Here is a 22,500-nt window from a genome sequence, read left to right on the forward strand (position 1 = left end):
GGGGGGTGGATCAGCAGAGATTTTCATTGGCTTTCTTTCTAACCACAGCAGCAGACATAAATCATCTGAAGCTAACAGATGAGGTTCAACCAGCAAACGCTCCAATATTGCCTCTTTTATTGTTCACAGCCTCACTTGTAAGTCCCTTTGGATACAAGCCTTGGCTAAACTACTAAATAGCAGTATAGCTAACCTGTCTGATGACTGTTGAAGTGGAAAAACGGATCACTTCCTCTGTGGAAGTATTTAGCAGTCGCCCACCAGCTTGCGTCTTCATTTAAAAAGCTTGGTAAGAACAAATTCAACTGACAATAAATTAAATTTGTCATCATATAAAGCTACTTATTTTGTGCCTCACCAGAGAGCAAGTTGTAGGGAGACTACTGGATGGAGGTTAAACACACACACACACACACACACACACACACACACACACACACACACACACACACACACACACACACACACACACACACACACACACACACACACACACGGTGGAAACCTACAGGAACGCAATTGAGAGATTCACCCTAGAACAAGAATGAATCTGTGTACAGTTTTCAGTACCTCTATTGGTAAAGAAAGGTTGTTCCTTTTTATTTGAAAAGATCCTTTAGCCCAGCCCCAAGATGGAGAAGAACAAGGAGAGAGTCAGAAACGATAGTGGACCAGGGAACTCAAACCTTTTTCAGTGGCCATTCTACAAAGTGTTGATTTGAAAAAGTCGATTTGAAAAAGTGTCTTCTCAACCGGGTGAAAGCCACATGATAGTGCCGTAATAATCGCCTCCTCCAGCTACATGATTCGTCGAAACCAACAACCCTCCAGATACAATACCCCGTTGGACTCACAGTGGGGGCTTTCCTTGCCGCCGGCCTTCAGCAGCAGCTTGGCGATGGGCGTGTTGTTGGTCATGATGGCGATGTCCAGAGAGGTCAGGCCCTGGCTGTTGGGGGTGTTGAGGTCCAGCTCGTCAGCCGTGTACTGGTACAGCAGGATCTGCACCGTGTCCAGGTCCTGCTGCTCCACCGCCTCCAGGATGCAGTCGCTGCCCTGCATAGTCTGGGTGGGAGAAGACACATCGTGATGTCAAGTGTACGTTTGTTATCTTTTTTATTTTGTACTTTTTTACATTGTAATATATATTTATTTTTTTATACTTTTTTTTTGTTGCATTTTTATGCTTTATTATAGAGTGAGATAGAGAGGAAGGTATGGGAGATAGAGGGGAGGACATGCAGCAAATGACCACGGGCAGGATTCAAACCCAGGTCACTGCATTCAGGACTGAGCCTATGTGCCTAGCCACCGGGGCGCCCCACGTTATAATATGTTACGTGATCTAAAATAGGACCATAATAAAAGATAAAACAGGAGTAAAATCCCATGTCTTTGCCAGTCGCAGCCAACTACTTTGTGTTTTTTGTAAATACATATTGCTAGTACCACAAAAAAATAACTCTAATTCCTTAAATTGCTCTACACTCCAGTGGTTGTGGAGGTTGTGTTGAGTATTCCATCTTTTTTCTATCTATTTATTTTTATTGTTTGCTTTTATTGTTCTAATTTGTTTCTAACTTGTACGTCGCTTTGGAGGTCACAGTGCTCAATGCTCAAACTGAACCAAATCGGTATCATGGAGAAATAAACCACAACAAAACCATCTATAAACAATCTATTATTGCTCACAATCAATCAGCTTGAAAGTCTACAAAAGAAAAAAAAGGAGAGAGGTAGGTTCTATTCTGGATCGCAGCTCTTCTATTTATATTCCCACAAAAAAAACAGAACAATACTGAAGATACAAGGAACAGACAAAAGGACAGAAGAATATGTGTGACCAAAAAAAAACTATTGCGTGGGCTTTAACACGTTCCTCCTGCTCTCTGGTGGCTCCACCACCGCGCTGCAGTAACCGTATGTACCGCTGGAGCCATGCCGACCGTCTCCATGCACAGCAGGAGCCCAGACGCTGCTCTCAGCCATAGCCTCACCATGCAAAGGTCTCCGCAGAGAACACATCAAAGGGTCTATAAAAAGGTCTGCTTGTGTCTGTCCGTGGGTCCGCTTGTGTGAAATCAGTTTTCTGTGAGCACACTGAATTTAAAAAGTCGAAACTACTGATGATGATAATAGGAAATCTATAATCTATATAATTCACTAAGATGATAGATATAACATTATACACAAAAAAAGATGATCGATTTGAGAAAAGTGTTGTTTTCCAACAATATTACACATTTGGTACAGTTCAATGTCCTACAGTTCAGGTTGCATGTTTACACTTTTATTTTGAAAGGTGTTTTCTATTGTTCTTTCGGAAAAAGGGAGGACGGAAAAAAGCTTCATTATTGCAACTGCAAAAAAGTAGAAAACAACTCACTAAGCCATACGAGAGAAATAAATGGAACCATATTTGTTTTGATAAAAGTGCGGAGGGTGATTGCTCGGTTAACAAAAGGACTAACAAAAAAAGCGAAATAAAACAAATTAAACATGTCTCCATTGTACCATGTGCACAAGTGCTCGGGTCTTTCATTATAATACAGACAATTGTACAGTGCAGCACATCCCACAGTGGGACCACGAATCAATATTGGAAACAATTTGGATGTGGAAGATGAAGCCCATTGTCCATATCCACAATACGATAAGCTTCAATGGTCTAACTAGTCGTGAACCCAAGTGCTGTGTCTGCATATGTGTGTGTGTTTGTGTGTGAATATGTGTGTGGGCAGGTATATGTGTGTGTGTGTGTGTGTGTGTGTGTGTGTGTGTGTGTGTGTGTGTGTGTGTGTGTGTGTGTCTGAATGCAGCTTTGTGCATGCATGTGTGTCTATGTGCGACTGTGTGTGTGTGTGTGTCTGCGTGCGACTGTGTGTGCATGTCTGTGTGCGAGTGTGTGCACCTGCATACGTTTATGCGTATGTGTGTGTGTGTGTGTGTGTGTGTGTGTGTGTGTGTGTGTGTGTGTGTGTGTGTGTGTGTGGGGAGGGGGGGGCTAGACTGTGCCAGCCATGTGGCCTTTGGAAAGCAGTCATCAGAGACATGAAAGAGAGACGGACAGACAAGGCAGCACCGTACGAGCTAGAAAAGATCATAAAGAGAGGAAGAGAGAAAGATGAAATCACAGACACACACACAAAACACTCCAATAAACCAACACGAGCACACACACACACACTCACATATGCATGCACATATGCACACTCGCAGCCACACACAAACAGCCTGATTTATTTTTGGGATAAAATACAATTATTGTATAACCAGAATGGTTGTTTGCAAAATAACATCAAACAACAGAAAAGTTACGGTGGTAAAACCAAACAAAATAAAATCTGAAAATAAAGGAAAGACAGTGGTTTATAACATGGACATGTGCTGATGTAACAGTCTTGGAGGGAGAGGGAGATTTAATAAAACAGTGCTAATCAGAGGGAAGGGAGAATCCTGGCTAAAATGTCACCACTAACAGCATTAGTGGACCTCCAAACCACCTTAATTGATTTCCCTGCTGAAGACACGAGCAGAGAGATCACAGCAATCCGTCTGTGCTTGTAACCTCCAATAAAGACTCCATTACACACACTCACACAAAGCGCACACAACCACACACAAAAACACACACAAAGAAGCTTCATAAGTCCATTTTAAGCCATCACATGGAAGATGTGATTAGACTGGATATTTTAAGCACAAGGGTTCCTGGCGTGGGGTAAGATATGGTGGGTTGTGGGACAACGCTTGCCAACCCTGTGGCACCGATCAGGGTTTCGATAAAACACACCCACTGAGACAAGGGAGTGTAGTATTAGTGTTGAAGCCATACACAACAGGGGCAGTGAATGCCATGTTTTCAAAATATATATTGCAACCAGTCACGAAGCAGAGGCTTTTTTGTATTGGTGCCAAAGGACCAAGTTCGACACAACATAACTCAATGTTTTCTGTGCTTAATCTACCTGAGGCCATGTCCTTTATACTTTGTTTACACGTGTAAAGAGGTAAACAGCTGCTACAAAATTCCGAGGCGTGTTGCTTGTTAAAGTGCCAGAGAACCCAACATTACATTTTTTCTTATTTTATTTTCTGATCTCCAACCAAGTAATAAATTCAATTCCATCACTGTTGGCAAAATAATAGTGTTGTTTAGAGAAAACAAGAGTAAAATCCTTTTTACCAGTCTCCACAAACCAGTTTGTGAGCGTTCTACTCTGCTCCGACCTCAAGTCCCATTCTCTGAGTGAGAGCGAAGTGACCAAACAGAGAGGATAAACCAACGCCACGGTGTGTGTGTGTGTGTGTGTGTGTGTGTGTGTGGATGTGCGGTGCTACATGGTGCTGGAGACCGTTTTCAACACGTTTCATTCAGTCCTTCTAGTTGCAGAAATCGCTGGTGCTAGGCTAGCGCAAGTCGATGGGAACTGCTAGCCTGCCAATAAAAACAGTTTTACATTTACATTTTGAGGGACTACTTTCTCAGCAGCAGTGGAATTTCAGGGATTAAAAACTAAATGCAATGTGATGCAAGGGTAGTTTTATTTCTAACATTATTCTATCAACACAGACATTTACATAGATAGTCTGGCATTATAATTGGTTTGCCTCGGGTGTACTGTGGAGCGGTTAAAACGTTTTTTGTTTTTTTTAAGCGTTTTTTATTGGCAGGCTAGCAGTTCCCATCGACTTGCGCTAGCCTAGCACCAGCGATCTCTGCAACTAGAAGGACTGAATGAAACATGTTGAAAACGGTCTCCAATGATAAATGACACTCTGGCTCACTTGGAAATGAGGTCCGACACCTCCCCCCCTCCTTCCTAGAATTTGAGTTTCTAAGAATTGCATAGTGTTCGGATTCAAGCTGAAACTGTGGGTTCACGTGGACTAAACAAATAAAAGCAAAACAGTTTCGGCTCACCCACCAACCCAACACGATACGTCGGTGACTGAATGCAGTTGGTTAATGAAAACTCCTCATGTTGTGATAGGTTTGGAATGATTTTGAAAGATCTCTTCAACCTTGTTTCTGTAAAAGTGCATCCAGCACATGCTTGCACAATGTCAACACCATTGCTGGGAACTCTGAAGAAGTGTGACAGGTAAATGTACTCGTAATGTAACATGAAAACCAGGGCAATGTATGCCAGTCCACCATATCTTTTGACAGAGGGAAATTACAAGATATTAAAGGAACATACAGAAAAAGGAACATACAGAAAATAATGACGGATGAATAAAGTAAAATGGTGTTTGATGGTTTGTTTTGTCTTGTTGTCTTGATGGTTTGTTTTGTCTTGTTGTCTTGATGGGTTGTTTTGTCTTGTTTTCTTGTCTTTTGTCTTCTTGTTTTTAAATCTATTTATTCTGTCTGACTTTTATACTCTGTTATGGACCTATATTAATATTTTCAGACAACAATACAGTGTCGTTATGCGACCACCTACTCTTGACTTTCCTTATTTACAGCATATTAAAGAGGAAATATAAGTAATTTATAGGATACATAGAAATATATACCAATGATCAAAGCTGCAAACAGCAATTTTAGCCCGCTCCACTTTGTTTTGATTACATTATGTTTCAAGTCTCATGGTTCTCATGTATTTGTTTGACAACTGGCCAATGTTCCAGACCGGATTTAGGTACCGGATTTTAGTTATTATTTGTCAGAGCATTGGATTTATTGATCGGTGTCGGGATGTAAAGAGAATTTCAACAAATATGACAAAAAAAAGGGTTCCCAAAAAAATGGCCAACCCAGCTTTAAAAAAACAACCTTTGATGGATCTGCATCCCACTCACTCACCGATGCTTTGCGCAAGCGGTCCGACTTCCCGAAGAAGTATGTGTCCTCGAAGGAGGACGTGCTGCCCCTCAGCTTCTCTGACAGGTTCCTGTAGAGGCGCTTGGCGGCACTGGGGGACGCCGGGCCCCCAGGAACCTTCCTGCTCTGGGTCAGCTGCAGGTTCTGCATCGGCTGGGTCATGCTGACAGGAAACCTTCGGCTGGAAGAGGCAGGAGAAAGGAGGATGGTTTACCGTTTTGATTGAACTTGCTTTGGATAAAAGCAAATCCTACATAGCTATATAATTACTCTCAGAAATTATTCTCAGAAATCTAACACAAGCTGTTTCCCAATGTGAAGGAAGCATGCTCAACGGCCGCCCTTTTAAGGACGCTACGTCATAGAACGCCGACAAGCACTGTCGGAGATGAATGCGAGATGAATCATGTAAAAGCAAAAATTTAAGCTTAAAGACGTTTTTTCAACGTAATGATGAGGCTATATTTTGCATGAATTGATTTGTTTTAATATGTACGTAGCTGGTGTTTAAACAAACTACTTACGCCAATAACAATTTCAACAATTAAAATATTAAAATATTTACTACTGGAGCAGTATTAAAAAGCGGAAGCGGAAGTGCTTACACACTAGCAAGTCATTCCAAACTCCGAACGCTACAAATGCTAGCACTCTAGCCAGCACTCTTGCCTCATCTCCATAGGACGCGATTCGCAAGGAAGCGTTCTAGCAAGGCTGCAGCCTTCACATTGGGAACAGCCACAGTCCATGAACCGACTCCAGGTTCACTTGGTAAACATGCTTTCATCTCCAACCGATGAACGTCATACCCCAAATAAGGACAACAATGCATCCTGATAAAATCAACTAATTAATTTCTTGTTAGCGGCAGTATTTATGCTTTTACCCACTTATTGGACTGCACTATTCATTGAGCTGTGATCATCCAGGGCTGGTTACCTGGAATCGTAGTTACGAGGAAATTAGGGGTTCAGTCATAGCTCAAGGTTGAACAGCAACCTTGAGCTATTAATAACAATACTAATAACAATAACCACAACAACAATAGAATAATGACAGATTAAGATAATAGAGACCCAAGGAGAACAACGAGGAGAAGCAGAGACGAGTGCAGGGGATGGAGGCACAACAGAGCGACGGCGCTAATGAAACATGTGGAACCGCTAAGTCAAACAATAACAAAATAAGAGAGGGCGAGCGGAGGGGGGGCGGCAGGCTACCTCAGAGTGAATTTGTTAATTTGATCTAAAACCCTGATCGGTTAAATACTTCTTTAGTCATAACATGCACCCATGCTGGCGGTGCACACGCACTCCTGGCCGGAGGTGTGAGTGCAGACGGCCCGCTTTCTGCTCTGCCCTCGGGCTCTACTCTGAAATCTCCGACGGTCTCCCACAGACTACGGCACTTCAAGCGTGTTCTACTCGCAGAAGGGTCAGGGGGGTGAATCGACCCGTCTGGATAGCGGCGCCAACGCTTTCGTGCCGCGGCCGCTGTATGAAACATTACCCGATGTAAGACCTCCAGCCCTGACAGAGAGCCTTGACTCAGCCCGCTTTACTCTCAAACCCCGTTCCAGATCAGTCTCCGACCCGTAAGATCCCCCTGCCAGTGAGGACTTCCGCCCCCTGGCTCTGTTATCTGGCCTTGCTTGTAGCTTGACATTGTCTGGGTTATTATTTCTGGTGTCCTAGTGAGTCAAGATGTCTTTCTCTTTCTCTCTCTCCCCCTTTTTATCTTTTATCATCTCTCTCTCTACCTTGTTCTCTCTCCCTAGAACTCTCTCTCTCTCCGCGTTCCCCTTCACACTACCACCCCTCTCTCTCTCCCTCTCTAAACATCAAAGCCCCATTGAGTATGATGGCTTAATCTTCGTCCCTCTTCCTCTCTTTTGACTTTTGGAAAACGTCTCAATCCATTCATCCATCCATCCATCCATCCTCCCTCTCTCCTCCCCCCTGCTCTGTCTCTCTCTCTCTTTCTCTCTCTGACATGATTGGGTCCCACAATTAACCAGGATCCCCTGTGCTGTGCTTGTTTGGTCCGATGTCGCAGAGTCCTCTGCTGAATTAAAGAAAAGGACACTTGCCTCACTTAAAGCCAACACGTAAGTGAGCTATAATAACACATTCAGCAATTTATAACCTTGGTATTTTTCCAACACAGGGCTGTTACGTAAGTGCAGACATTCTCAGGTCGCTGTGCCCTCGTGTTTGCAACCTGTACTTTTGTGGAAAAAAAGGTGTTATGTAGATATTTGCTTTCAGGGCACCTAACGTTTTTGCAAGCCGTGCGATGCTCGAGGTGAATAACACGACACACATTTTAGGCCAGACCACGTGGGTGTGGATGAATGTTCAAAGGAGGAGACAAAGAGGGAACAGCCAGACGGAGCAGCAGCAGCACAGGACTGGACTGGACAGCATCCTGTGCCCAGATGAATGGCTCCAACTTTTCAAATATTTGGTCAGCAGTAACAAATGCTTCGCCCCCTGATTAACCCATAGGTCACAGTCCAAAAAATATACACAAATAAAGATCTATGCAGCTTTCTCCCGTTTAACACAGGGAAAGCGAGTCATGTTATAGAATAGCTCCTTCAGCCAAAGGCCAAAATTCAATATGGTTAGGCTGTGTCATTTCTTCTCCCTCTCGGGGTGAGGGTGGGTGGTAGGGGTGGGCTGTGGGTTACCCCGTAATGAGTTACAAAGACAATGGTTTAGGTGAAAATCAATCAAATCAGTTTTGGTGATTCATCTCATCTGCTTTTAACATGAAAAAAGATGCCAAATAAAATAAAGCAATTGTATGAAATAGCAGCAACACTTATGGCTGATTCTATCAGAGATAATGATAGCACTGGATGTGCTGACAGAGTCACAAAAGGCCCACGGCTGAAACGCCCTAACATGTTACTCTGCAAATAAGGGAATAATGAAATTACGGGGGAATCTTAGAAAATGGAAGAAAATGGGTCAGAAGACACCCATAGGCCTTATTTACTCCCACCTGTTGCATTATAATCTTTGACAAATGCAAATTATTCACACAGCCAGTAACAGAGTGTTCAAGACTACGATGAAAAAACACATCAGGGTGGACAATAATGTTACTCAATTCAAAAAGGCATCGTCTTAATCATCAACTTTCTATGTTAATGTTGTTCTGTTTAAAGAGCAACTATAAATCCACAGGAACATTCTCATGTCGCACACAACTCAAGCACTCAGACAGATGTGTGGGAACAAATAACGTCTTTCAACGTGAACTAGGGTTAGTTACATATTTGGTAAACGGCTCAATCAGCAATCAGCCGTTATTCATGTGTAAAACAGTGATGAAATACCTTTTTGCTACACAAGGAAGCCGTGATTGTGAAAAGGAAATGTCATAGTAACATAGTAAGACAAGCTATTACGTGTTGATTCTATCAAATAATAAAAGAAAAAAAAGTATGTCATAATTGATGTATTTATGAAAAAAAATAATACATGTAAATTGTACAATTCAATAATACATAAATACAATATTTGCGGTGAAAAGTTTGGATGCCATTTTTTATTTGAATGTCGTTTTTCCTTTTGTAATGCATACTAATAAATAAGTCATGCGTAATGGTCATATGTAAATAACGCCACACATATTTCACAGGCTTCAAGGTGTGCCTTCGCACTTCAGCAAACGAAAAAGAGAGGAGGGGAAGCTCAACAGCCAACAGCCAACAGCCAAGACAAATAACAATGAGAAAGGGCTTATCCGATAAAACCTTCCCATTGGACTGAATCAGGGATGGGTTTAAAGATGAGACGGGAGAGCCCCAACAAAAATAAACGGACTGCCAAAGATGATGTGATATTTCACACAACACAAGCCTTTTTGACCAAGCTTCACAATTTACTCCAACAGTATTGCTTATGGGGTCAGGTGAATTAAACAGTGGTCGCTGGTCACCTCCCCTGCCAAGTGGCGAGCTCGCAGACCGAGTAGCAATGGAGCACCATAGAAATGAGTGGAGGAGCGTGGTCCAACAGGTGATACGACATTTGGGGGACTCCTTAGCACAAAGTGCCTTGCAACACAGAGAGTGATTACATTGTTAGCATGGCTGGCCATAGTGGGATTCAAACCCATAACACTGGCTAGAATTCATGCTTTACCAGTTGAGCTGACTGGAGATAATTGAAGGAACAAAATGCTGCACATGTTTCTACACACTGGACAGATAATATATATACTACGGAAACAAAGGAGCATATGTCAGCTTATCATGCAAGAGACACAGCAACAGACAGGTATCACTGAAGCCTAATTGGCTGGATGTATTTTTAGCCTGACTAAACGATTGCTTGACTGGTCATCCTGGGTCACAGTGGTGGCCAATTAGGACTCAAAAGGCATGTCAATCTAAACCCATATCTACGTGCCAACGGTCGGCTTAGCTCAGGAGGTAGAGCGGGCAGTAACCGGAAGGTTGCTAGTTCGATCCCCGGCTCCTCTTAGCTGAATGTTGAGGTGTCCCTGAGCAAGACATATAACCCTAACTGCTCCCGACGAGCTGGCTGCCGCCTTGCTTGGTTGACTCTAAGTTAGTTGCTTTAGATAAAAGTGTCTGCCAGATGCCCTAAATGTAAATGAGAGAGACAGCAGAAGGGATCAATATTATCTTTGACCTTTGCAGCATAGGTAAACGTTGAAGTCGGTCCTAGAACATAAACACATATATATACCCCGTACACCCAATAAATAGTATAAACATGTATATATGCCAGGATAGATTGGTGGTTCCTGTATTGACAGCCTTTTACTGCAGAATAACAGGCAACCTTAAGTCAGGGGCCAAGGCCTTGACATTCTCAAACATTGGTGACCGCAAAGAGTATCCAACGTAAAGTCATTCACATGTCCCCATCCCCACTACCACTATCGATCTCTGGATTAGCGTATCATTAGCAGCTGCAAGAGAGAAGTTACTTATACATCGCCAATACTATAACCAGAAATCCTCGTTAAGGATGTGGAGCCAGAATGTCATCAGCACCTTATCTGATCATCATCCTTCTTATCCTTGCTTTAAAGAACATGACGGTGTAACAAAGTGAAGTTGTTTTTAGGGAGTCTCGCGGACAGTCTACAATATGTACATGTTATATATGTACAAGGGTATTGTCCATTATAATCCTATGATACTTACGATAAGATAATACTTTATTAATCAAGTGTTACAGCAGCAGGATCAAGACAGTCAAAGTAGAGATAGGAGACAAAATGGGGCCAAAACAAAAAAAAAAACTGATTACAAAAAACGAAAAATGGTCAATATAATAATAAACGATAAAAACTGAATTGACAAACAAAGAAATGTGGATAAAGTAAAGTATTTATACATACAAAAGTGTCAAGTGATCAAGAGGGGTTACAATTGAAGTGTCCAAGTAACAAAGTATAAAGTATAAAATATATTGTCCCTCATCTTCCTCTCCACAGCTGCCGCCAGAACATCCATCTCTAGCCCAACAACAGAGCTTCCTCCCCAGCTGGCTGAGCTTGTGCAGCTCCCTAGCCTTGACACTTGCACTTTAACCCACGTTGTTTAGCACTTATGCTTCCTGAAAGCCCCTTGGCATTGGCCACATCTGAGAAACGTCAATAGCTGCTGCAGAATTACCTTGGAGAAGAAGCCTATTCGCTTATGTGATCTACCAAGAATCCAGAACGACGGGGAACATTTTAATGCTAAACACAATGACCCATCCAAACAGAAAGTGCCGCTGGGCTGGGTCATCACCGGCAACATGCGTGTCATGCCGGTTCTCAGAAATACGGCCAAGTAAAAAGCTTGGAGGCGCATTCAGAAGCCATTCCCCTGCTAAATCTCCCAGATCCATTCACTGTATAGGTCATCATTACCACTATTGGACTTGGAATGTTCACACACCGCCTGAGGTGGGAAAACCAATAATAACACATGAGATGGTCTGTTGACCGCCACGTCAATGAGAGCTTCTAGCAACGTAAATCCCTCCCAAATCGTTTTCCTGGTGTCACACCTGGAGTTGAAGTCCTAGTAAGAGAAAAAAATAAACAGATAGAGATTTGTGTGGGGATTTAAACCTCAACCAAACCAATCAAACAGGGAGATTAGAAGCAGGCGACAAAGAGAGCACGGTGCATATAGGCTATACCTCGTGTTTTTACAAAGCCAACAACCCTTTAACGCAATAAGTCATCCCAACGCAGACGGCCGGGGTTGAATCCGCCAATGAGTCATGCAAGACCGCTCTTGAGTCATCACTTTCTCCCTGACCCAGAAAATATCTCTTAACTTGAAAGCCACAACTCTCCTCACCCAGAAGATTTCACTTATTGCATGTCTGCAGATCTGGACCGAGCATGACACGAGCAAACCTTCCGCCATTGCCATTCCTTGTGTCTCTATATCTAATGCCCCCTGCACTTGATTGGTCATTTGGACTACCTGAACCGACGTCAGGGTTGCCTCACCACACCAAAAACATAAAAGAGACAGCGTTGTTCCCATGGATAATCAAGTGCGATAAGTAATGACTGGAATGGAGGAATGATTGGCCAATGGGGGTTAATTGTCCAGAAAGCAGAAATCAAAGCAGCGGCCCACCACAACCACCCCTAAGAGACCACCCTGGGGACACATCTCAGAGAGTATCGTACTTCTGTCTCCAGGAGATTAGACGCTTGTGGGGCACATCCTTATTGTTGCCAGACGCTGGCAGGGTTTAAAGGCTTTTATTTTGAAACATTTTGGTTCCACCTAGTGTCGCTCTGTGCAGTTGTGCAGTGAGGTCGGCAGTTGAGCTGTTTCTGTGATGCAGATTTACAGCAAGTACATTTTTGCTCTTTGCAAAGTCAATAGTTGTAAGATGTGTAAAGTATAGATAGTTCTGTGTGATTACTGTGTTCTGTAGCCTTAGAAGGGATCATGTAAATTGCGATGATATAATTGTACTTAAGTACACATAAAGAAGATCTATCCAACAAGATTGTAGATTGAGGAAGCAAATTTAATTCACACCTTACTATTCAACACTGTTATTCATCCACAAATCTTCCCAGTGTTTCGTACCCTTCACCCTGCATGTAATAATCAAACATGCAGTTCTTGTTCCTTGAAAGCCAGTATCAGGCATATTTGAGCTGGCTGAGACCACAGCCAGCCAGCAGCAGAACGCGACAGAGAGCCTGTTCCTGAGAGCTTGGTGGGTTGGGTAAGGGGAAAAGAAAGAACTCTGAATTATTTAAACATCGTTCCTCCTTATTTTAGGGTCCACACTCAGCACCAACCCTCTCTGAGCCGATTAAACTCTGCCGCAACAAAATGTCAAACGTCAGTTCAATAAGTGCACGGGCGTTGAAGAGAGGATGTGTTTACGCGTGTTTATGTGTGTGTTTTGCTTTTTACGAGGTAATTTGAAAAAGCACAACCCAGCAGCAGTGGTGAGTGCCAATCTGCTATGCGAGGACAACAATGCCAAGGGAGTGATCTAAATCACTGCAACGGTACAGGGACTGCAGGGAGAAAATGTTCCTGCTCGAAAGACAAGCTCCGTAAGCGTGCGGCAGGCAGGAAGGCAGGGGTGTGGGCGTGCAGCAGTGATGCGTGTGCATGCAGATGTGTAGATGCGCTGTTGCACGATGCATTTCACTCATGTAGAAGACTGAGCATCCTAAGCATTAAACATTTTGTTCTGTGTGTGTGTGTGTGTGTGTGTGTGTGCATTCATTCATTCATTCATTTGCAAGAGGAATAAAGAGAGAGAGAGAGTGTAAGAGCAGGAGGGGGTGAGAGTGAAGAGTGGGGGAGGGTGAGAGATAGTGGTGGGGGAGAGAGATAGAGAGAGAGACACAGAGAGAGAGGTTAGCGAGAGAGAGAGTGAGAGATAAGAGAGAGAGAAAGAAGAGGGGGGTTGCGGAGAGATAGAGGGGTGAGTGAGCAAGAGAGAAAGACAGCAAGTACATTCTGACAAAGCAGACTGAATCCTTGATGTTATTGTAGGAGAGGAGATAAAAGGGCATACCATTATATTGTAGCTGAATACAACCACTTTCACCAACCATTTTCGAGTGTTGGACCCAATGACCATAGAAGCAGTACAAGTAGAAGCATTAGGGTTGGGGAACACCCGTTGCACTAGGTACAATCTATAAACGTCTATCTTCCAAGACTGCTATTCCTGGATCAATATGTTTTGTCAAGATATACATGTTCATATAAATAGACCATAGCACCCCAAAGCAGGTTGACTAATAGTGGAGGAGATGAGGGGAGAGATTATGTTTATTTACACTCCAAACACTTTGTGGCATATGAAGAAAATATCAGTCCCCTTCCACAGCATTAATAATAACACGTCTAAAACAAGAGCTTCGAAAAGTTACCTTACAAGTCAAATCACATTAGCTTTTAGGAATGTCATAGATTATCGCCTCAGAATAAATAATCAATAATCATGTCACATGACATATAAATGAGCATTAATTGTACCAGCTATCTGCAGCAGTAGCCACAATAGTCGTGGCAGTGGCACGAATCAAAATCGTCATAAAATCATTTGGCTGTGACAATACAGAAACAAACGCAGAATCGCCAAACGTCAACAACTGCCAGACAAATCACAGAGGTTGAGATGGCAAAAACAGCGCCAGCTCTATCATAGTCATTGCTAGAGTAATAGTAGTAGATGTAGTGGTAGGAGTGGTGGAATCAGTACGCAATATCAGTGCGTACGGGAGCTTCCATCGCTAGCGAACAGTTAGCACAGGAGTAATAACTGGCGCTAGGCAAGATAACACCACCTGCTGTTTATCTACGTACTCCCACCTAGTTCAACAGATCAATTAGCCCGCCTGCTCGGCTGCCACAACATCCCGCTTACTCTGTCTGACAGTCTAATCAGCAGGTAAACACACGCACAGACACCCACACACACACACACACTCACACACACACACATACACACAGATGTACCTGCACACACACGTGCTCACACACATACAAACGCAGATAAAGTAATTAGAGTAAACAAGATTATTTCAGAGGTGGCAACAAATGCATACAGGCATGCCATGTGTGTGCGAGTGTGTGTGCAAGTGTGTGTGCAAGTGTGTGTGTGTGTGTGTGTGTGTGTGTGTGTGTGTGTGTGTGTGTGTGTGTGTGTGTGTGTGTGTGTGTGTGTGTGTGTCAGCCCTTACCTGTCCAGGCTAAGAGAGGTTCCACAGGCTCCCGTGTAGAACAGGGGTCTCAGGTCTTTGATCAGAGCATCCCCCTCAGACCGCCGGTTCCACTTTTGGGCCAGGCGTGAGATCTTACTCTCCGATCTGACACACACACACACACACACACACACACAACATCAATCGGGAGCAGGGCAACGGGGAGACAACACTAGAAAGCGAAGGTGGTGAAGAAAAATCGATAGTCGCGCCGCATTGAGAGGAGAGAAATGTCTCCGTCACTTGTTGATGCGTGGGGAAAGTCACCCAAGTCCATGATCCGACCAAGACGCTAGCTCAAACACACACACACACACACACACACACACACACACACACACACACACACACACACACACACACACACACACACACACACACACACACACACACACACACACACACACACACACGAGTGACAGGAGTCACAGAGTAGGAACAGCACTTCCAGCCAAATATCAGAATCTCCACACAGAACCAGATGAACCACGAGATGAAGAAACCAGAAACACAACAAAGTGATATTCAAATCTCAAAAAAACTATTCCAAAACAGAAAAATAATAAATCCTTTAGACTGTGAAACACTACCCAGTCCCCATTCCCCTGACTGGGCTTTTCACTGCTTAAGCGCCGAAAACAACAATTCAACAAATGTAAATAAAAGATTTTGCACAACCGCAGCTCAAATTCCATGTCCTAGCCCTTAAGGGTCTCTCCATCCTGCTCCTCCATCCTCAACGCGGTGGATACTCACAACAAAAGCCGGAGTGAAAGCCAGCTGTGGGTCCTCCAGCGCAGCGGCTGATCAGCAGCAGATCATCCCAGTGGAGAGGCTCCACTCCTGGGGTGAATCTCTCTGACTGACACTGCCTGTCCCTCTGCTCCTCCTCCTTGGTGCTGGAGCTGCTTATCTCCAGGCTTCCTAATCCTACTGTAGCCGCGATGCTCTGTGTGCTCATTGGGATCTGAGTGTGTGTGTGTGTGTGTGTGTGTGTGTGTGTGTGAGTGTGTCGCACTGTTCCCTTACGCTGGAGCTCGCAATAGTCCCTGAGAACACCTGTTCACCAGCACGCTGACCGAGCGCATCTCACACACACACACACTCACACACAGTCCTGAACGGCAGTGTGTGCAAACATGAGGCAAGTAGAAAAGCATACGACCAACTGAACAATTGAGAGAGGCATAAAGGAAGGGGGTGTGTGAGTGTGAGAGAGAGTGAGAGAGCAAGAGCGAGAGGTTTGATAAAGTGAGATCAATTCTTAAGAGGCGAGATGAAGAAAAGAGAGAGCATTAATAAAGTGAGATAGATGCTTAAGGGGCAAGAGAGAGAGAGAGAGAGAGAGAGAGAGAGAGAGCATTGATAAAGTGAGATACAGATGCTTAAGGGCGAGAGAAAAAGGGAGACAACAAGCGAGAATAAGAAAAAAAGACTAAATGAGAGGGAGCGCGGGAAAGAGACCCAAGGATATAACAGAGGCGAGAGAGAGAGAGAGCGAGAGAGAGAGAGAGAGAGAGAGAGATCACTAATGGGAACCCAGGGACACAAGAGGCAGTTGCACACATCATATAAAGACAATGGAGAGAGAGAGAGGGAGAGGGAGGGAGGGGGAAGGAAGAGAGCAAGAGGGAGGGGGGGGACGGGTGGAGGGAGGGGGTTTGCGATAATTTGTAAAAGGTTGAGACAATCCAGGATTGGTGGGGTTGAGGGGGGGGGGGGGGGGGGGGGGGGGGTTGAGAGGACAGAAAGGGTGAGGAGAGAGGGGGGGAAGATGCCACACACACAAACACACACACACCTCCCCCCACCTCACCACAATGGGGATTTGAGGAAATTGGACATTTCCTGCCAATAAACCAATCGGCAGGAAGTACAAATAAAATTTAAAAAAAAGACAAGGAGGGACGGGTGGGGGCGTGCACAAGAGGAGGGACGAGAGGAAAATTGAAAAGGAGGGTGCATGAGGTGGATGAAAGAGAGGGGGCGTTGAGAGAGAGAGAGAGAGAGAGAGAGAGAGAGAGAGATAATCTGTGGCCAGAGAGAAAAGAGGCGGAGGGGGAGAGGAGAGAAGGAGGTGTGAAGGACGACGCATGAGAAGAGGAGGAGCAGACGAGCTGAAGGGAGGAAGATGAGAGGAGTTGAGGGGAGATGAGAGGAGTAGGGGAGGTGAGGAGCGGGGAGGAGAAGGGGAACTGGGAGAATATGACAAGTTGAGGAGGGGAGGAGGTGAAGGGTGAGGTGATGAGAGGGGAGGAGGTGGACAAGGGGATATCAGCCCAGGGAAGGGGAGGGGAGCGGGGATGAAGAGGAGGAGGAGGAGGGGGAGGAGGAGGAGGACCTGTTGTTCTTTCTCCCTTTTGCCATCTTATCTGACAGAACAGCTGCCTCATCCTTGGCAGAAAGTGCACACATGTGTGTGTGTGTGTGTGTGTGTGTATGTGTGTGTGTGTATGTGTGTGTTGCCCATTATGCACAATTGCCAGCTCTGCACTTAGTATCAGCATTGTAATGGCTATGTAAATAGCAATGTATCACACACTATTTATTGAGACAGCGCTTTCTCACACACACACACACACACACACACACACACACACACACACACACACACACACACACACACACACACACACACACACACACACACACACACACAAACAGACACTTACAGAAGCGGATATTTAAAAATAACCCTCATTGTAGGTATGTTGACGAACACATTTCTCTGACACGACCATGCATCCTATTAGACTGCTGTACCAGTGTGGCCTAAATTACCCAGCATCCCTCACAGGCCAGCAGTCAGGGAGCCCATTATCAAAGATCCCTCTCCTAATTGGATGGTTGTAGCTCCAATGGCTTGAACATTCAAATAAAGGCACTCATGAGATCAAAGGCCTTTTTCGAACCACAATAAATAAAATATTAATGCCGCCCAACACACAAGCAGACCTTTCTCCCTTGAGAAAGCAGACCTTTCTCAAAACGGGAATCTTCAAGAAACAAGCATGTTTTTGAAATGGTTGCCTGAAGTTACAGGTGTACGAGTGCTGGTATCAGAGTGTGTGAGCCGAGTACAATACAACTCAGGGCTGTACAGAGACCAGTAATTACCAGCAATTAGGAGTGCGGTAAAACAACAGGAGGTCTTAGAGGCTGAGGAGCCACAGTGCTATGACGGCACTGCTTCAGAGACTCACGAGGATAGGACAGAGAGACAGGAGAGAGAGAGAGAGAGAGAGAGAGAGAGAGAGAGAGAGAGAGAGAGAGAGAGAGAGAGAGAGGACCTAAGGTAGAGACAGAGAGACAGGGGGGAGAGCAGACACAAGGTAGCGAGAGACAGAGAGAAGACGAGAAAGAGAGAGAGAGTCAGAGAGACAGAGAGAAAGGGCGTAAGGTAGAGAGAGAGACAGAGAGAGAGGACATAAAATAGAGAGAGAGAGAGAGAGAGAGAGAGAGAGAGAGAGAGAAGTCATAAGGTAGAGACAGAGAGACAGAGGGGGAGAAGACGAGATAGAGAGAGACAGAGAGAGAATATGTAAGGTTAAGCCAGAGAGAGAGAAGACGAGAGAGGGATAAGAGAGAGAAAGGGAGAGATGAGAGAGAGAGAGAGAGAGAGAGAGAGAGAGAGAGAGAGAGAGAGAGAGAAGACGCAAGGCAGCGAGAGAGAAATAGAGGTAGAAGACGAGAGACAGAGAGAGGGAAGGAGAGAAAAATAAGACTTAAGGGAGAGAAAGAGAGACACACAGACAGACAGACAGGGCTCTAGGCTCTAGGCTTGGGCTTGATGAAAAGAAAATCGAGTTGATTGTGTTCAATATAGGCTGAAAAATCAGCCTTTCAATTAATATCTAAATTAAAATGTAGTAAAATGGCAGTTGAGCTCAGATCAGGGTGAATGGGGCGTTTCACTCTCATTTGCTTCATATCTGTTCCCTTCATATTACCCAAGTTAATGTAGGAGGGGATCGAGCTGTGAGCATGTAACTGACCATCACAACCTCGGCCAGCATCAGTAAAATAAAAGGTTCTGTAAAGGTTTCAAATCTACACCGTGTTGATAAGTACATTTCTGTGGTGGTCTTCACTGCACTTATTAAAAATCCCTTCTGAAAGCTTCACAAGAAATTTGCTCACATTTATTTTCTTTGGGAAAAAGGAAAAAGTGAACAAAGCATAAACCCCTTGCAGCTGTTGGTTTCCAGCGTCTCTGTGCTGTCTCCCTTCAGTAGTTTTTCTTTAGCATCGTGGGACTGCTGGAGCCGAGATTATATTCATTGGGACTTGTGACATGTACTGATTTATGCTTAAATCTAGAGGGTAAAAACTGAACTTGGATGAAAAGCATCTCAATATTTCGGGTCAGATGTCTACGTTTAATATTGTACGAAAAATGTTTACTGTGTGATTCATATTTCTCATCATCTAGATATTTTTTTTGCGTTTTGGGCTGAGAGTTCTTGGAAGGGGGGGGGGATAATATCCCCATGGTTACGATGCACTTTAACTTAGTGATACCTTTTTAAGCTAGGACTGTTGTTGTGTATGAACATTATAATGAGCAATGCTTAAGGAGCCAATTTGATGCCAATGTGCGTAATGTTTTTGTTTTTTTTGTTAAAAAACTGAATTGTAAACAAAATAGTTTTTAAATGAATAAGAATCACTAACCCTTTCTCACGCATTGGGTTTTGATATGATTTTGACGTGGAGGCGAGATGAAGGGAAGGAGGCGACTTGATTGGTCACTCAGACAAATTAGTCATTGGTATGCGCCGTGTTTACCTCCCTGACTGAAGGCCAGCACTATGGTGCAGGGTAAGGGTCGAAATTAAGGCGGCTATATCCTATCCTATAGCAGCTACTGATCTGGCGAATGAGGGCTGTTGACGGAGAGGCTGGTGGTGTGAAACGAGAAGCCGACTATTCATTCAAACAAGATGGGAACCCATGTGTCTGACCTAGCAACCCACTGCATCGGCTACTAGCTTGGCTGGTCATTAGCTTCCGAGGCTGGTTACTAGCGCGCCAGGAGCTAGCAACCCACTGGATCAGTTATACTGGCTTGGCTGGTGATAAGCCTTCGAGGCTGGTTACTAGCGTGCCAGTAGCTAGCAACCGGCTGGATCAGCTACTAGCTTGGCTGGTCTTTAGCTTCTGGGCTTAGCAGCCTGATGGATTTTGCGTTCACTGCCCCTTTAACAAAGATTTGAATGTTGGACCTTCGTAGAATGAAGACTAAACTAATGGTCACTCAGCTCAACACTTAAGAGGCAATCTAAGCACCAATTACTGTATTCCTTGGTGTGTACCATGTCAGATTTCCCCAACCCCAAGCCCTAATCATTACAAACAAGCACAGGGAGGGGGGGGCTCTGTTGTTATAGTGATGACGGCAATGTTTTATCTCTTGAGCAATCGTTTAAATTTGCATTGAACCAACACTTTTATCCATAGCCACTTATAAGGGAGGGTGAGAAAAATCTGAAAAAACATGAATGAGTGCACAGAAGCAAGGAATGAATTAATAAAAAAAATATTTAACGATTTGTCCTGGACATAAAGAGCTAAGTGGCCAGTTCCTTAGTTAGTAAGTCACAAGCCAGGGTAGGCAAGCAAGGCAACTTTATTTATATAGCACTTTTCATACACTAGGCAGACTCAAAGTGCTTCACATTGAAACATTGTCATACAATAAAATGAAATTATAAAAAATAGGGTAGGGGAAACTGGCGTGGGACAGCTAAATAAGTAAAGAAACGTACTTAAGGTGGATGGAAACGGCAGCCGCCAATATGGTTTGATCACCACCAATGGCGGCTGGTGGTTTTTAAAGTGAGGGAGGAAGGACTGTGCGCTTGGTTGCCATTGGCCTGCTTGCACTGTTAGTGGTGTATGGTGGCATAAGTGTGAGAATCAAGTTGTTTCAGGGTGTTTTGGTGAACTACAAAATAGCAGGGAGGGATAATTATGTGAATAAAATTTATACAAATCCACCAGTGGCAGCATTGTACTTGGTGGGCAGCATGTCTTGGACTACAAGACCAAAAGGAAATGATGCAAAGCCAATTAGTCAAATCAGGCCTACTCTTGATTTGTAAAACTAAATAAAAAAATCTGGGCCCATCATTGGGCCCATTTTTCCCCTCAATGACTGAAGCTATTGGTTGTAATTTGGCTAGTAACAAACAATTAAAAGAACAACAAGAACATAATTGCACAACTATTGACATGGGCTGTAAGCCTAACATTGTTTGAGGCAAATGTGGATGTTAATGGATGTTTCAGAATGTTGGTCATGGTGTTAAGCCAATTAAGATTGAGGGACTTCATTTATAGATCAAGTCAATCCTCCTCGCTGTTTGTGTTGCAAAGATATCATTGACCTGGTCATACCAAACGGGATATTTGTGATTTGTGAAAGTGATGTCAGAATAACGGCGTGTTTAACTCCACATTTTCGCCACCCTTTCAGATGGTTTGGTAACCCAACAGTGGAATACCGAAAAATAGGTAGACTCAGCACGTTTATTTCGGCAGACTTTTGGCGGTGGAAACGCCAATATAAGCGAACTGAACCGCTCGGTGGAAACGCCAATATAAGCAAACAGAGACGCACTGTACCGCAACGAACAGTAGCGCACCGCTCGGTGGAAACGAGGCATAGGAGCGGGTTCGTTGGTTCTCGTAGCCTAGAGACTTGAGGGGATAAACCCTCCCTCCGGGCTGCTCCACAGCCAGGGCTCCTGCTTATTGGTTCATAGCGCAGCCAGGGCACCAGCCTATTCGTGAATAGATGTTGACCCCCATGGTCTCATTGACCCCCATGTTATTCACCGGCCGCCAGTAGTTCCCGAGAAATGAATGGATGTCAATGGAGGCTGAGGGATGAACATCCTCCCCGAAGTAATAATCAATAGGCGATAGAGGGTGCTAATGTCCCTTTACCCGGGGAAACAAACATTACATATACAAAGGCATTAAAGTAGTCATATTTAAGGGCATTAATTCATTACAGTAGTCTGGGCCATCTACACTTTTTATTCTCAACAATGTTAAGGAGGATCTTCCTCCCTCTCCTCACTGGAGAAGCCTCCACTGATCACCACAAACAGAATGAATGAATGAATGCGTCTTGGAAGCTCGCCGTGAAAAGACAGAGCTATCTAGTGACAGCCGAATGAATGCTTCCGTTACCATGGCGCCCATGCAGAGCTAACAGGTGAACTGTTGGATTGTAATGACAGAGAGGAAAGAATGAGAGAGAGAGAGAGAGAGAGAGAGAGAGAGAGAGAGAGAGAGAGAGAGAGAGAGAGAGAGAGAGAGAGAGAGAGAGAGGGGGCAGGGGGGGAAGGGGTGGCATTTGTGAGAGGGGAAGCTAGAATGAGAAAGAGAGGTAAAGAGGGAGAGAAAAACCTGCA

At 44.2% G+C, this 22,500-nt stretch overlaps 1 protein-coding gene across 1 annotated transcript in view; it reads right to left on the minus strand.

Annotated features, from left to right (window-relative positions):
• ankfn1a (ankyrin repeat and fibronectin type III domain containing 1a) overlaps positions 1-22,500 on the minus strand; it is a 122,647-nt gene that overhangs the window by 48,688 nt on the left and 51,459 nt on the right. The window contains exons 8-10 of the mRNA XM_084485563.1: positions 15,056-15,181; positions 5,813-6,011; positions 855-1,065 (exon numbers count right to left, since the gene is read on the minus strand). Of these exons, the coding sequence (XP_084341689.1) occupies positions 855-1,065; positions 5,813-6,011; positions 15,056-15,181 (536 nt within the window). The remainder of the gene's footprint in view (positions 1-854; positions 1,066-5,812; positions 6,012-15,055; positions 15,182-22,500) is intronic.

Source organism: Micromesistius poutassou (genome assembly GCF_964030765.1).
Source record: "Micromesistius poutassou genome assembly, chromosome: 21".
In the NCBI taxonomy this organism is placed as follows: domain Eukaryota; kingdom Metazoa; phylum Chordata; class Actinopteri; order Gadiformes; family Gadidae; genus Micromesistius; species Micromesistius poutassou.